Raw genomic sequence first — 17,765 nt, forward strand, 5'->3', positions numbered from 1 at the left:
CCTGGAGTCAGAGGGACCTGAGTTCAAATCCACCCTCAGACATTTAATAATTATCTAGCTTTGTGATCTTGGACAAGTCACTTAATCCCACTGCCTTGCAAAAACAAAACAAAAAAGAATTACATGAAATTAGCAATTTAACTAAAATTTGGGCAAGCCACTTAGCCCCGTTGCCTTGCCAAAAAAAGAAAAGATTTAAGAGATTCTTTAAAACACACACACACACACACACACACACACACACAAGTTTAACTTCTCTCATACTTTTGATGCTAATAGAAACTATCATTTTTACTTATCATCTAACCAAATAACATATTCCCAAATTGACAAAAATGGTTTAGTACATAAATTAAAGTCAATTAAGAGAGTAATATCAATGATTAATCTGGATGAGGCACTGAATTTAAGAAAGATATTGAGTATGTTAAAGGCACTATTTGTTAATGTTTGAGAGTCAATCTCAGTTGGTGTTTTATTTGAATGCAGAGATGATTAGAGACCTGTTCTCAACCCAAAAAGCACATTTCTTCCTGCCTGTTAAATCTTTATAGTGGGGGCGGAGCCAAACTCCTTCCCCCCAAAACTCTAAAAGCCAACAAATTATGACTCTAGCCAAAATTTAGAGGGGGAGAAGGCACGGAAAGACTGAATGGTACATTTTCCCAGTTCAAGATAAATCAGAAGTTCCATAGGAAAGGTGTGTTTCACCAGGACCAGGGGTTGGAAAAAACCTGTGGCCTCATTGTACCCCAGCCCAGGGATCAGGCAACAGCTTGAAGGGAACTCTGCTACACTAGAATGAGTGTGGAGTGAGCACCAATTGCAGAACCTGCAGTGAGAATCGGGACAAACCAGCTTGTACCTCCAGAGCACAGCCCACAGATGCTAAGGGGGGGGGGGGTCAGGGGTGACTACAGAAATCTCTCTGCTCTCCCTGGAGGACTCTGCTGTTTGGCCACACTCAGATCCAGGTTGCAGTTTGGCTTTCCATACTAGATAGCAGGGCCCCTCCTCCCAGCTCCAGGGCAGCAGGGCAGAGGGGAGCGCCTGTGGTCATCTACATATCAAAGCACAGGTAAGAGAGCATAAAACCTTGGAGGAATAAAGGTACCAGTGGGGTGTCCCAAAAACCCCCCAAAGTGGGTGTCCCAAAAGCTCAGGAAGCACCCCCAAAACCAGGCATAAGTTGGAGAAATGAATAAACAGAAAAAAGAGGAACACCATTGAGAAATTCTTTGTCTATGATCCCAAGAATCATCCTCAATTTGAAGATGAGGAAGTGCAAGTTCCTGCATCTAAAGACTTCATGAAAAACGGAAGTTGGGATCAGGCTATGACAGAGTTCAAGAAAGATTTTTGAAAATCAAATAAGGGAGATAGAAGAAAAATTGGGAGATCCAAAAAAATGCTGAAGAAAATAGTATGTTAAAAACCAGCATAGATCAAATGGATAAAACAGTTCAAAAAGTTATTGAGGAGAAGAATGATTTAAAAAGCAGAACTTGCCAGATGGAGAAGGAGATAAGAAAGCTCTCTGAGGAAAACAAATCCTTCAGATATAGAATGAAGCTAAAGGAAGCTGATGACTTTATGATAAGTCAAGACACAACACTTCAACCCCAGAAGAATGAAAAATTAGAAGAAAATGTGAAACATCTCATTGAAAAAAAAACAACTGATCTGGAAAACAGATTCAGTCAAGATAATTTAAAAATTATTGGGATAACTGAAAGTTATGATCAGGAAAAGAGCCTTGACTTCATTTTTAAAAGCAGAGGGCAAAATAGAAATTGAGAGAATCCACTGATCTCCCCCGGAAAGAGATTAAAAAAAACCCTCAGGAATATTATAGCCAAGTTCCAGAACTCCCAAGTCAAAGAGAAAATATTACAAGCAGCCAGAAGGACACAATTCAAATATTGTGGAGCTGCAGCCAGGATCACAAAGGACTTAGCAGCAACTATGTTAACGGCTTGTAGAGCTTGGAATGCAACCAAGAATCAACTACCCAGCAAAACTGAACATCCTTTTCCAGGGGAAAAGGTGGACTTTCAGTGAACCAGGGGAATTTCAATTGTTCCTGTTGAAACAACCAGAGCTGAACAGAAAGTTTGACCTTCAAATATGGGACTCAGGTGAAGCATAGAGAGTGGAGAAGGGTAAAATATGAGGGACTTAATGATGATGAACTGCATGTATTCCTGCATAGAAAAATGATGCTGAGGATACTCATATGAAACTTCTCATTTGATAGAGCAGTAGAAGGAGAAGAGCTGAATTTGAAGATATAATATATTGTAAGGATGGAGTCAATGGTTAAAAGGGAAATGCACTGGGAGTAAGGGAAAGGAGAGGTGGAATAGGCTAACATATTTTGTATAAAAGATACACACACACACACACACACACACACACACAATGAGCTACTGCAGTGATATGGAAAGGGGGAAGGCAAGGAGAAATGAGGGAACCTTCACTCTCATCAGAAATGACCCAGAGAGGGAAAAAGCATACACAATGAATTAGGATATAGACATCTAGAGTAAAAAGGAGAGGAGGGGTAATATGGGTGATAGAGGAGAGGGTAGATCATAGGAAAGAGCAGACCGATATAATACATTTTCTTTTTTACTTCTTGCAAGGGGCTGGGATTGGGTGGCCTGTCTGAAACCACAGGGCCAGGAGGTTGTTGGGTCTCAGGGGTGGTATGTGGGCTTGGGGCCTCTTGGCCCCAGGGCCGGTGATCAGTCTGCTGCACCACTCAGTAACTTTACAGATTATTTTAGAAGAGGGACAGAGTGAAAGGAGAGAGAGAGAAAATATAATACATGGTAGTGGGGGAGGGGGGAATGGATGGAGGGAATTACAATCAGCAACAGCGCAAAAATATGGAATTAACTTTTATGATGGACTTATCATAAAGTATGTGATCCAACTCAAGACAGAGCTGATGGTATCAGAACACAGAATGAACATTTTTTTTCTCTTTCCTTTGCTTTATTTCTCATGAGGATTGATATTTTTTCAGGGGAGGGGGTATTATATTTACTCTTAAACAAGAATATTTTAGTTTCAAAATGAGCAGAACCAGAGGAACATTGTGCACCCTAGCAGCAATATGGGGGTGATGACCAAACTTGATGGACTTGCTCATTCCATCAGTGCAACAATCAGGCACAATACTTTAAGGAAGAAAAATATTCAACTTAGATCAATGTTTACCATGAAAACAATGTAAAGACTAACAGACTGTCTTCTGTAGGGAGAGGGGAGCAAGATTAGGGGGAAAATTATGAAAAATTCAAAATTAAAAAAAAATCTTTTTAGCAAAGTTAAAAAAAATACAACAATTATAACAAGTCAATTATCGGGACAGCTAGGTGGTGCAGTGGATAAAACACTGGCCCTGAAGTCAGGAGCACCTGAATTCAAATCTGACCTCAGACACTTAATAATTACCTAGCTATGTGGCCTTGGGCAAGCCATTTTTGACCCCATTTGCCTTGCAAAAACCTTAAAAAAAAAGTCAATTATCAAATTACAAGCAAATCTCCCATTCACAGGGTACAGAGCTAAACGAAGCAGTTTAGTACAGTGGATGACAATATAGGAACTGAAGTCCCAAGTACTGAATTTAAGTCCCAGTTTTGACATTTAATAGTGTGTGATTTCAACTTCTCCATCTGTAAAGTGAGTTAACTAGTGCTTCAATAACATCTCAGAAGGCTCTAGTGAGGTTCAGATGAGATAACATGTGCAAGGTTCTGTAGCATGTGCTATGATTAGAGCCAAGAGAATTTTTCAAAGAATCATTTCAGTGCTAACAGGTTTCCTCTGATTCTAACTAAATTAAGAAAATTAAATTAGTTATTAGTCATTTCAGACCCTTCTTACCTATCCAATCAAACATTCTTTTTTCCTCTGTTTCTTTTCTAGAATGTCAGGGCCTGATGCAAACTCTTTTTTTTTTTTAAATAGTATTTAGTTTTTATTTTCCAGTTACATGTAGAAATACAAACCATTTTAAGTCTCTAGTTTTCTCTTATTTCTTTATATTGGACTTTCTCTTTGGGCATCTAAATGCTAGAAATTGATGTAGCACTTAAACTATCAAATATGATAAAGTAAGAGGTATTTATTTAACCAAGGAAGTTTTCTAGGTAATAATTTTTTTTTCTTACTTGGGAACAGGAATATGGTTGCACTAATAATTCTGATTAACTGCAAAAGCAAAGGCAAAATTCTTCAGATGTGAAAGAACACATGTTTGATGACTCAAAAGAGGAGAGTCTCTGGTTCCCAAAGAGTTTATTAAGGAAAAATCTTCAATCACTTTCTCAGTTTTGAGAATTCTGGTCGAAAATCATGCTGAGGGGCAGCTAGGTAGTGCAGTGGATAGAGCACTGGCCCTAGAGTCAGGAGTACCTGAGTTCAAATCCTCATTACCTAGCTTCGTGGCCTTGGACAAGCCACTTAATCCTATTTGCCTTGCAACCCCTCCTCCCAAAAAAAAAAATCCTGCTAAAAGGAAAAACTAAGTTTACATGGACAACTGGAAAGTGACACTGGAAGGCATATCATCATCCTTTTTTTACCCCCAAATCCTAAGTCCTGAAATAGGTCAAAGTAGTAATTTCTCATCATTTAATTTTAAGTTTACCATTTATCAAATGTACAAAATTAATATACCCCATCCCCTTTAACTATAAAGGAATCCTTTTAAAGATTTCCCATTTGGTTCTTAAGTTTTAACCCTTGACTATACTAGGAAAACTTCAGTTCACACATATATCCAGCTGTAGAAAAAAAATGACAAAATTTTAATGATACAATTTCATACTTATCACAAACTAGGGGGAAAGATTATCCTGTACAATTCTTTAAAAATTTAGTTCTACTTTAAAGTTCAATTTTCTGTGAATCATTATAGACAGGAACATATTCCTAAAGATTTCAAATAAGAAGTATTATCTGAAATATTTCTCTGGAAAAGCTGGCTAGGCAATGAGATGGCAAAAGGAAATGCTGTACCAAAAGAGAGATAACAACACAATTTAGAGATAGTAGCATTAAGTCCATGCAATGAGTTCTTTAAATAGCAGCAACTTAAGAGCATTTAAAACTCTCAAACTATTGACAATTTACTAAATAATTAAGTATTCTTTTTTTAGTTTTTTTTTTTGCAAGGCAAATGGGGTTAAGTGGCTTGCCCAAGGCCACACAGCTAGGTTATTATTAAGTGTTTGAGACCGGATTTGAACCCAGATACTCCTGACTCCAGGGCCTGTGCTTTATACACTTGGCACCTAGCCTCCCCTATAATTAAGTATTCTTAAGTTCATTTCAATATAAATACACTTTCAAGTGTCCTCTTGCTTTTCTTTTCTTTTCTTTTTTTTCAAGGCAAATGGAGTTAAAAGCAGCTTGCCCAAGTCCAGACAGCTAGGTAATTATTAAGTGTCTGAGGGCACATTTGAACTCAGGTCCTCTGCACTCAAGGGCCAGTGCTCTATCCACTGTGCCACCTAGCTGGCCCCCCTTTTTTCTTTTTCAAGGAAGATAACTTGCTGTTTAGAGCTGAAGTCAAGATTGTATACTTGAAATAACCTTGCCAAAAAATAAAATAGGTTAGGAAACAGGTTGTTTATACTGAAGTGACAAAATGTCTAATGGAAGGAGTTCACAGTAGTTACAAGATAAATATATTAAGATTTTTAGCCAGCTTCTGACTTCTTGCTACTCAAAGTAAGCTTTCGAAGATAAGTTAAATACTGTTGTTATACACAGTGTAACTCCTAAAAAACATAAAGGGAACTCAAGAAAAGTGCCTATTATCTGCCATAATATTTTTACAGCATATGCTCTCATAAACAACAACAACAAAAAGAGACTCCTATCTGAGTTCTATATAGCACTTTGAACTAGAGAGATTCTGAATGATTTCATTAAATACTTACTGTCATCTCCAACAGGACCTGCTGAACACTGAGCTGGGGGGTCACGTGCCAGGTCATTCAACTCCTTAAAAAAGAGAGGAGAGATTTAGGAGGATACCAAAATCTTATCATTTTGAGTTACAATTTTTACAGGTTTACTCAATCTTTTTGCCCTATTTCTCCATTGGGCTCCTCTTTCCAGGAACCAGTCAAAAATTCCTAATGATAATATAATATTAACTTCCAATGAGTCTTCCATAATATCACTCTAAAAATGGTATTCTTGTCAAGGAGCTACAAATAAATATATTCTCCCCTAGTCTCCCTCTTTCACCCATTCAACTGTTTTTCTAGTCAATAGTGAAACACTGTTCAGATTTTAGCAGGCAATTCTATTAAAATAAGGCTACAGAAGCCTTCTGGAGTCCCCTGAATAATAACATTTCTCAGTAATAATGTTTTATTATTAGATAGCAAAGGCAGGACTATTTTTTTAATCTATTTATTTATTTATTCATTCATTTTGGTTTTTGCAAGGCAATGAATGGGGTTAAGTGGCTTGCCTAAAGCCACACAGCTAGGTAATTACTAAGTGTCTGAGGCTGGATTTGAACTCAGGTACTCCTGACTCCAGGGCCGGTTCTCTTTCCACTTTCTTTTTAAAGTCTTAAGTTTTCTTCTAATAACTAAAACAAAAATGTTTTGCTTTGTTTTTTATACTTTTTACACTTTCTATCTGCGTTTATATCTTGATTATCAGTAGCATCAGAAGAATGTATAATATAAGGAGAGCATAACAGCCCAGTAACTGGGGATCTCAAATAATTCTAAAACTTAAGGTATAAATTCAGGTCTAGTAGCATGTATTATATACTTCAGCCCTCATATACCTCTTAAGTTTTTAGTTTGCACAATCTCAAGTTTTTAATTTTCACAACTCCAAGGAATCAACTGGCAAGAATGGAGGGGTTTGGAGGAAGGAAGTTTTACAATTCTTTAACTCTTCCTTTACCACAAACATTTTCAGTAAAAAAACTTTACACCATCACCAAAGCACTGATTTGAGCCAAAGTATATATTTCTTTTACATACTGTAGCAATATTTTAAACTATTTAGCAATGTTTTAAATTCTGAACACCAAATAAAATAAGCTATAATAGAAATTTTTTTTAAAGAAAGATTTTATTTATTTTGAATTTTACAATTTTCCCCCCTATTCTTGCTTCCCTCCCCCCACAGAAGGCCGTCTGTTAGTCTTTACATTGTTTCCATGGTATACATATAATAAGAATTTAAGCAAACTTTTAAAAACATATCAAGTAAAAAAAATCAAGTAAATGGATTTTAACCTTTTACTCTTATTTGAAACAAGAGTTAACATTTTTACATTAAAAGTGATATCAAGGAATAAAATCTAGAAACATTATTATTTGTGTCACAAATTTGTCTAAGCCACCTATATTCGATAACTATTCCTAGCTGTCCATTTAGTGTCCAACTAGTGTCAATTTAGTAAGAGCCAACTATAAAACGGGCCCACTTTAAAAGGAAACAAAAACTGCTAAGCCAGATGTTTGTTTCATTAACACAAATTCAGCATTCCAATTATAGAAAATAAAAGTTATTCAAAGCAGTCAAAGGTAATATGGTACAATGGAAAGAGTGCTAGTTCGAGAGTTAAAAGACTCAGGTTTACGTGGCTGAGTTAGCTGTAAAATCTTGGATAAGTCAAAAGAACCTCATCTGTAAAATGTGAGGATGGTAAGGCCCCTTATAAGAGTAGTGTCAAATTCAAATAGAAATGGGGGCCACTTATCCATACATTAAAGATATATATATTTTTTTAATTTAAGGCAATGAGATTAAGTGAATTGTCCTAGATCACACAGCTAGGCAATTATTATTAAGTGTCTGATGTCAGATTTGAACTCAGGTTCTCCTTGACTCCAGGGCCGGCACTCTATCCACTATGCCACCAAGCTATGCCTTCATTAAAGATCTTTTAAAGTCAAATATTGATGTTTTAAAATGTTGATATTATTTATGCTTATTTTATTAATATTTTCCAATTACATGTATAATCTGGTTCAGATTGGACCTGGGAAAGTTGTGGGTCATGCCACATTTGACAGATCTGTCCTAGAGCTCTAAAAAAAAAAAAAAATCTATGACCCTTAAAAAATACATATTGAGCATCTATCACAAGAAACAATTACAAAGTTCCAGTCCTCAGCTCATAATTCAAAAGGGAGAAAAGGCAAGTATAAGCAACAGATATAGTACAAGAAACATTTTATAAAGTGCTAGAAGAATCCAGAGGAAGAGAGGTTTATTCAGCCATCTTCATTTAGAAGGAAAGGCGACCTTTTCTGGCAAAGGCATAAGGATCTCTTATTTGTACTTATTGCTATATGTTCTTTCATTTTCCCAAGTTCACTGACTAGCTTAATCAACAATCTCAAGAAGTCATTAAGAATACAAATGCAGTAAGAAAAAAAAAATCTTCAAATATCCTTACCTACCCAACTTGTCTGCCACAGCTCCTCAAAGTTATTCAAACCTTTCCATTCTCTTCTAGATAAGCAGCAAGCAGCTTGAAAACTGCCTATCAACAGAGGTTGTGAAATAGCAGTCTCCTTACAGGATTACAAATAACCAAAGTTTGGGCAGAGATTAGGATGACAAGGACAGCTACGGAAAAAAAGCTTTCTACAAACAAATTCTTTCCTTCAACCACTGCTTCTCTTAGATCTCAAGCTTACTCATATAAAACAGAAAGAAGGTGGAGGGAAGAACCAGAGAAATAAAGACACAGAAAAGCTAAGTATACTTAAAGTTGAGAATACCCTCAATAATCTAATATACAGAAACCTCAATTCAACAAATATTTATTCAAAACCTCCTATGTATATATAGCATTGTGCTCAATATCATGTAATAATAATTTTGTAAAGGTAGAAGGCTATTCCTTCCTTCAAGGAGACTGCGATCATTTAGATGAGATAACATGCACACTTTTCTGTAGTTCATTCATGTCCAATTCTTTGTGACCACATGGACCATAGTACATCAGGCAAATTTTAATACTGTCCATGGGGGTTTCTTAACAAAGATACTGGAGTGATTTGCCATTTCCTTCTCCAGTGGATCACCTTTCTTCAGAACTCTCCACTATGACTTGTCCATTGTAACCCTTTACGGCATAGCTCATAGTTTCATTGAGTTACTCAAGCCCCTCCACCACAACAAGGCAGTGATCCAGGAGGGGAATATATATACCATCAGACTATAAATTACATTGAAGTTTTAACTAGTTTATCAGAACACTGTACCTCTCCTCCCAGAGATTAACACAGTAGATGCTAAATATGTATTTGCTGAATGTATGTTCATAAAAAGTGGAAAAAATCCAGAAGCTACATATCAGTAAAAGAAAAGACAAAATATATATTGCCATGGGGAATTACAAGAGTCATGTCCAGGTAAAAACAGAAAATATGACAAGAAGTAGTAAGGGTCAGATCATTTTGAGCTGGAAATAGTTAGGATTTCCTCTGCAATCAAAAGATGGGGGTTCAAACCTTACCCTTGATGCTTACTCTGGAAAGACTTTGGGGTAAGTCACTTAACATTCCTAGACCTCAGTTTCCTTATCAGCAAAATGAAAAAGTTGGACAAGATGGTCTCTGGAAGGCTCATTAGGTAAGAAGAAATGCAATGGACAAAACCATAGAAGAGAATGCTCTGTGAACCCAAGAGTTTGAAGTAAGTCTGTGAGTCTTTCTGTGGAAGACAATTTCTGAAGGGAAGAGTAGGTACTATAGTTGAAAAGGCAATACTGGGCTAAAGATTTATGAACTTTATCCTTAGGTTAGGACTAGAGGAAAAACTGAGGGTTATTCACCTAGTAAAGGTAGTTGAAACAGTTTGAATAGAAGAATTTCTGTTTGGAGACAGATTCAGGGGGCAGCTAGGTGGTGCAGTGGATAAAGCACCAGCCCTGGAGTCAGGAGTACCTGGATTCAAATCCAGTCTCAGACACTTAATAATTACCTAGCTGTGTGGCCTTGGGCAAGCCACTTAACCCCATCTGCCTTGCAAAGAGAGAGAGAGAGAGAGAGAGAGAGAAAAGGGACTGAGGTCATCTTTTATGAAAAACTGCAGTAGACAGTAAATATTAATAGGTATGCCAACTTTTATACATCCTATAAAACTGTCAACTACATCTGGATAAAAAAGCAGCCTTGGTTTTAAAGCTTACAGCACTAATATGAGGTAAGATGGGGAGGAAGATAAATAGGTCCACAAAAAAATTACTGTATAAAAATTCTATGGCAAATTTGATTTAATAAAGAAATCATATACATTTTTATGATCAACTACTTTCTTCATTTTTCTCTTTTACCAAGAGTATAATTATATACTGAATTTGTATTTTGTGAAAGATAGATCCTTGGGGGTAAAAAAAAAAACCCCCCCAAAAAACTGAGGCCAATACAGTAAAAGATAAAAAGGAGAAAAAAGTAATCAAAATAAAATTGCTCTTAAATCTAATACTGATAATGATTTAAACAGAACACTAAAACAGATGTTTAATACATTTTTTTAAAGTTTGTGATTCTAACTAAATTCAAATTTACAAAGTTATTTTTTCTTTTCTGCTTCAGTTAAAACAGACCAGTATTCAGATTTATATTCCAGATATGAGTCAAAACATGGTAAAATAAGATCATATCCAAAATTTAGGTAGTATTTTGTTCCTTCCCAGAAACATCTGATCCCCATGAAAAAGAGTAAATATCCAATGAAATGCACAACTGCCAAATTAGCAAATTTAAAAAAAAATGCTCCTTTTAAATGTTCATCATTATCTATTAGTCCACCCCCCTGCCCCCCACCTCAGAGATGCCTTCTCCTACAATATGAAGTCAAGACCCATTAAGACACTGGCTGTGGGTAAGGATGCATATCATTTGATACATCTTTTTCTATCACTAAATTAAGGAAGTTTCAATTTGATAAAGGTTAAAATGTCCTTTGATATGTATGATCAAAAATCTATAAAATTCTAAACAATTTTTTTTCATATTCACAGTATATTTTATTTTAAGGTTAAGAGATCCTAAAGATAAATTCCTCTGGGGGGAAAAAACCTGCAACTTCTTCAGCTGCACCACATCATGATTCAGTTTTCTCTAGAAAGTATTTCCATTTGGAGGTATGGTATACTTCTAGAATATAAAGCAGAGTTGCAAAGATATAACTTCTTTGGATACTAAGAGCTATAAATAATTTCATAGTTTCTAACTTTCTTTCCCCCCTTTTTTAAATTAAAGATTTTATATATTTTGAGTTTTACAATTTTTACCCTAATCTTACTTCCCTCCTCCCACTCCATAGTTTCTTTCATATACTTAATTCTACATGTAGAGTTGATTTGTACCTAAACTGACAGCATAGTAGTTTCCCTTTTATCCATTACAAAAAAATTTCCACACTGAACTTTTTTTAGCATGTCATGGGCTTCTTTGGCAGTTTGAGGAAACTTATGAACCCTTTCTCAGAGTGATATTTTTAGATGCATAAAATAAAGTACATACAATCACAAAGGGAATCAATTATAATGAAAAATAGCTATCAAAACACTAAAAAAAGGTCACAGACACCAGGATAAGAATCCTTTGTTTAGGAACCTAAGGATAATAGGTTCTCATTTGACTCATTTATTTATCTATTCATTCATTTATTTTTAGGATTTTGCAAGGCAAATGGGGTTAAGTGGCTTGCCCAAGGCCACACAGCTAGGTAATTATTAAGTGTCTGAAGCCGGATTTGAACTCAGGTACTCCTGACTCCAGGGCTGGTGCTCTATCCACTGTGAAACCTAGCCACCCCTCCCTCTCCTTTTCTTAAGAGCATATGTGGCACTTCTTTCATTTCTTTTAGAATCATTACTTCCTTTCAAACACCAGTCATGAGTCCTAGGCATAGTCTCCTGGAATTAGTTTTCTCTCACAATATATTTAGCCAAGTACAAGTGGAGACTCATTGCTTTTTTACTCTAAAATAAGATCATAATAGTAGAATGAGCCTTATATAAGAATCTCAAGTCTTGCCAATTTCTACCCATGTTACTTTGGGGGCAAGTTATTTATCTTCTATGAATTTACTTTCTTTATCTAAAAAAAAAATATGTTGGCTTAGAAAACTTCTAAGGTTCCTTTCCAACTCTAAATAACTAAGATCTTATTAATTTGGTTTTTCTGAGATGAATGCCATTTTGTTTTGCAATGTTTATTCATTTCTATTTCACTCAGAAACAGCAGTCTTCATTTTAATATTAATATATTCTAACAATTTTTGTTACCTGAAGCATAAAAAATTTTGGGCTTTAATATTTATAGTATTATGGTATATAGTGTGTTGAGCTTTGTGTCAAAGGATCCGAATTACAATTCTCTTCTTACTCCATTATGATCCTGGGCAAATATTTCACCCTTCATGATCGCAATTTGCTTTGAGATACCTTCCCACTTCTAGCTCTAAACTCATACCATGTAGTCAAACCTCAGTTTCAAATTTTACTTTCAATTTGTAATGGCAAAAGCCTCTGAAAGGAGGTTGTAGTTGGAGTAATGGGAACAGGAGTTAAGGAGGGAAGATTGACAGCTGTGTTGAACTGGTGCTTGCTTTATATTGTATAAATTTAATTTGATATTCTCTTATTAGTTTTTTTTTTAGGCTTTTGTAAGGCAAATGGGGTTAAGTGGCTTGCCCAAGGCCACACAGCTAGGTAATTATTAAGTGTCTGAGACCAGATTTGAACCCAGGTACTCCTGACTCCAGGGCCAGTGCTTTAAAATTTGATATCCTCACATTAAAGTAGTCTCAGTTTTCACCATGTACAAAGAAAATACTGTACTAAGCATTGGAATTTTAGATATCAAGACAAACAACTGGTACTAAAGAGGAAAAACAGTATTAGAAAAATGGGAGGACTGAGTAAAGAAACCAGGCCATTAGAGTATTTGTTGTAACAAAGTAGGCAAAGCACACCACTTAAAGAATGGACAGAATACTTGTATTAATCTAAATGTGAAGAAGCCATAGCTGGCATTCCAACTAGACTAGTTATTCTTTGTAAAGGGTATTCTAAGATTTCATCCATGCCATTGTACAGGCAGTCCTCTGTCTGGATGTCCACACCCACTGCTCCTTAAATTCCAGCTCCCTTTAAAGCTCAGTTACAGATTCCACTTTCTTAGAAAGGCTTTTTTTCTTTCAGTTCTTAGTGCCCCATCCCCAAAATTACTTTGTATGTATCCTGTATTCATATATATAGTCACCTATCTACTACCTCTAAGTAGAATGTAAACTCCTTGAGGGCAGGCACTGTATACTCAATTTTGTATCCTCAAGGAGGGATTAAGTAGGCTTAATAAATAATTTATTGATAAATCCTAACTAGAATTGTATACTCTTGATAATAGTCCACTGAATTAAAACAAACATATCACAGATCTCATACTTAACAAGTCGTCAAGATATTCAGAATTGGTTTCAAATTCCTGAATTCTTTTCAATATGTATTTTCAATATGGAACTCTGGATAAATGACAAAAAAAAATTCTTGCTTTTAAGTTAAAGGAAAGAATATTAGTACCATTTATTCAATAGTTAAAAGACTGCACTTTTGTTTTGTTTTTTAAAGACATGACTGTTATTCAACTTTAAAAGTAAATAAGTTATATGACTAAGTGCAACATCTTTCCTATGAATCACAGTACTATTTAAAGAGATTGACAAGTGCCACACAATCTTCAGAAAAGGGATTCTTAATTTTTTGTGTGTCCTGAATCCCTTCCTTTGGGAAGCCTATGTGAAGCCTATGTACATCCTATTAGGATAATGTTTTAAAATACATAAAATATAAAATACATATTAGATTAAAATCTATTTTTAAAAAACTTGCAAGTCACTTAACCTTGTTGCCTTTGCAAAAACAAAAACAAACAAAAAAGATTCAAATTATCTTGAGAAATGCTTAACACTTATAGTGTCCCATAATAGTTTGGGAATTCAACTAATATATTTTTAATTTCTGAGACTATGTATATACTACCAATAGCTAAGAAAGTCTATCTTAATTATTCTAGTGCTCCAGTAGTATAAAAACATAAAAATTGATAAACTCATGTTTGGTAAATGCCTATTTATACCCAAGATACCTAAGACAGACAGACAGACAGACAGACACAGATACACACACACAGACACAGACACAGACAGACACACACACACACACAATGTCTCTGCTCTTAAAGAGCTTATATTCTACCTGGAAATTATGAGACAGGTACGCAGAATAATACTAAGATAAAAAAGCAGGTAATTTTAGAAGGAGAGGGACCACTTCACAGAAGGCTTCATGGAGGAAATTCACCAGAATTGAGCTTCAAAACAAAAGGATTCTAAAAGGCAAGAATGATAGAGGAAATCATTCAAGACACAAAGAACTACATAAATTCAGAAGATAGAAACAGCATGTGTTTGGAGAATTTCACTGGAATGTAGAATATGTAAAGGGGAGTAATGTACAATAAAGTTAAGACTTTTGCTTGATAAACTTTCTGCAGAGATAGCACACCATGACTATTCTAGCCCTCACTTTATCTCCATGGGATGTTTCTGCCATTTAAAGTTCTAAAATAGCATATTATGGGATTCTTTTCTGAAACCACTATAAACAGCAAAAGAGAAATTTGTGATGCATTGTTTCAATATTGACAAAGTTGCAGCCAATGGGATTTTATAATGGGATTTTTTTAAAGGGGCATCAAGATAGCAGTTTTTATATTTCTGGATTTGACATCAGAAAAACCCAGGACAAGTATTTTAATTCTCTTGGTCTCAGTTTCCTCACCTGTAAAATGGTGCTGACATAACTATAACCAAAGTTGGTTTGACAATCAAATGGGCTAACATATGTACAGAACTTTGCAAACTTAAAAATTATTGACAACCTAGATTTTGGTTATTTCTTTTAGATGCACGCATAGTGTACTAGTCTATTAATATATCACAATTCTACTGTTGTTCTATTAGAAATCAGGAGGAATGGGATTTCAGAAAAGCTTGGTAAAACTTGCATGAATAGATGCTGAGCAAGATGAGTAGAACTAGAAGAACAATGTACACCCTAACAGTAACATGGGTGAGATGATCAACCTTAGTGGACTTGCACATCCTCTCAGTCCAATAATCAGGGACAATTTTAGAGTATCTGTGATGGCGAATACCATCTGTATCCAAAAAAAGAACTGTGGAGTTTAAACAAAGACCAAAGATTATTACCTTCAATTTTTGAAAAAGTTGTCTTATGTACTACATACTTTTGCTATCTGATATTTTATTTCTTCCTCAAAGATGTTTTTTTGTCTCAATACACTCAATTTATTTTAGGTTCTTTTAAAAAAATTTTTTTGGTAAGGCAATGGGGCTAAGTGGCTTGCCCAAGGTCACACAGCTAGGTACTTATTAAGTGTCTGAGGCCACATTTGAACTCAGGTACTCCTGACTCCAGGGCCAGTGCGCCACCTAGCAACCCCCTAAACATTCAATTTTGATCAATGCATATCATGGAAACAATGTAAAGATTATCAAATTGCCTTTAGTGGGGGGAAGATAGTGGGTTAAAGCTGTAAAATTCAAAACCTTACCCCCCCAAAATGATGGTAGAAACTACTATTATATTTAATTGGAAAATAAAATATATCATTAAAAATAAACCATCTAGAAATATACCACACTTTCCCCAGCTATTACGAAGTATATGAGTTGTTTCTCATATTGTGATATTCCAAATAGTAATCTTTTTTTTTTTAAGGTTTTTGCAAGGCAAATGGGGTTAAGTGGCTTGCCCAAGGCCACACAGCTAGGTAATTATTAAGTGTCTGAGACTGGATTCCAACCCAGGTACTCCTGATTCCAAGGCTGGTGTTTTATCCACTGAGCCACCTAGCTGCCCCCCAAATAGTAATCTTAACCTATTTGAACAAGTTATGCTCTTTTAGAATATTTCCTTAGGGTTTCTTTCCAAAAGAGGGATTATCAGGCTAAAAGAAGCAGCAGTTAATAACATATCACTCATGAAGTAAGGTATAATGATTCTTCAAATACCAACCTAATGACCTCTTCTTAATCCTTATCCTTCTTGATCTCTCTATAGGTCCTGACAATGCCATTCATTCACCCAATTCTCTTAGATACTGTCTCTTCTTGAGGTTTTTGAGACCCTGCTATGGTTCTCTTTATTGTTCTGACCTTTCTAAGGTCTCCTTTTTAAGAACTTTCTCTAGTTTAGGGCCATTAAAGGTCCTGGACCTTTTTCTCCATCTATATACTTTCACTTATGCTTTGTTCTCCTGAGTTCAATTAACTTTACTCAGAGGACTCTTACATCTATTTATCTATATCCCTGATCAGTCTCTTGAGTATCATCTAGTTTGCTATCACTGATTGCTTCTTAGATCCATATCTCAAATTGGATGAATTCAACACAATCAAAACAAAAACAAAAACAAACTCATTATCCCACCACTAGGATTATTAGCACCACCACCCAATCAGTCTCTCCTAGACTTCCCTATTACTGTAAAGGTACCATTAGTCTTCCTAATCACCAGGGCTTACAACCTTAGTTGACTTCAGTCAAATTTATTTTATATCTCATCTGTTGGCAAGTCTTGATATTTTTCTAGTCAAGATCTCTTCCATTCATTACCCCTTTTCCCCCATTCAAACAGTGAGCAGGTTTTCATTATCTCACGTCTGGCCCATTTTAACAGTCTCTAAGTTGGTATTCTTGTTCATTTTCCAGTCAGCTGTCAAATAACCTTCCTTTTTTTTTTTTTTTGGCACAAGGCAATGGGTTTGAGTGATTTGCCTAAAGCCACATATAGCTATGTTTATGAGGTCAAATTTGAACTCAGGTCCTCCTGACTTCAGGGTCAATGCTCTGTCCACTTCATTACCTAGTTGCCACCAAATAAACTTCCTAAAGCAAGGTCTGACCTAATCCCCCCCATTCCCCCCCAATTCAAACTCCAGTGGCTCCCCATTTAGCCTTTTAAGATAAAATAAAATTCTTTCCTTGGTTTTTAAATCCCTTCATAGTGGTCCTTTCCTAAATACTCCAGTCTCTTCCCAAAACTCTACGAACCAGGCAAATTGGTCTACTTGCTGTTCCTCCTAATTTTGAGCTACTTCATCAGCTACTCCCTAAGTATGAAATACTCTTCTTCAATGGCATCCCTTGAATTACTCCACTAGAATGTGAACATCTTGGGGTGAAGGTGATAACTATGTTTTCTCCCTTTTTTTGTATCCCCAGCATGTTGCACAGTATTCAAGATAAGAATAAGCACCTAGTATTTAGGTTCTACATCCCCAACAAAGGACTTTCTACTAACTGATTTTAACAAGTAGGTTATTCAATGATAACTTAAAAGCTCTTCACAATGTGCATTTCCCATTTCCTCACATATAAAGGGCAGTTAGCTCCTGTGATCACTTATCTAAAGATAGGGAGTTTGTATGTCAAGTTACTCATATAATCTGAGTAAATTTTTATCAGGTATGATTACTTTCTTCCTCCATTGTATCATTTTTGCACCTTGAGCACCTACTATTTTCTTTTTGATTTGTTTCCCTTCAGAATCTCCTCCCCACCCATAGGATATTTAAATAGCATATATTTAAACATATATATCTATATACCATAGCATCTAATCTAGAATTGATCACCTACCCCCAGCACTCCAAAA

The 17,765-nt window shown here is 35.6% G+C and overlaps 1 protein-coding gene across 1 annotated transcript in view; it reads right to left on the bottom strand.

Annotated features, from left to right (window-relative positions):
* Nucleotides 1-17,765, bottom strand: part of UBE2D2 (ubiquitin conjugating enzyme E2 D2) — a 41,326-nt gene that overhangs the window by 12,786 nt on the left and 10,775 nt on the right. Inside the window, exon 2 of the mRNA XM_074212875.1 lies at nucleotides 5,961-6,024. Coding sequence (XP_074068976.1) covers nucleotides 5,961-6,024 — 64 coding nt within the window. The remainder of the gene's footprint in view (nucleotides 1-5,960; nucleotides 6,025-17,765) is intronic.

Source organism: Macrotis lagotis, chromosome 1 (genome assembly GCF_037893015.1).
Source record: "Macrotis lagotis isolate mMagLag1 chromosome 1, bilby.v1.9.chrom.fasta, whole genome shotgun sequence".
NCBI lineage: Eukaryota > Metazoa > Chordata > Mammalia > Peramelemorphia > Peramelidae > Macrotis > Macrotis lagotis.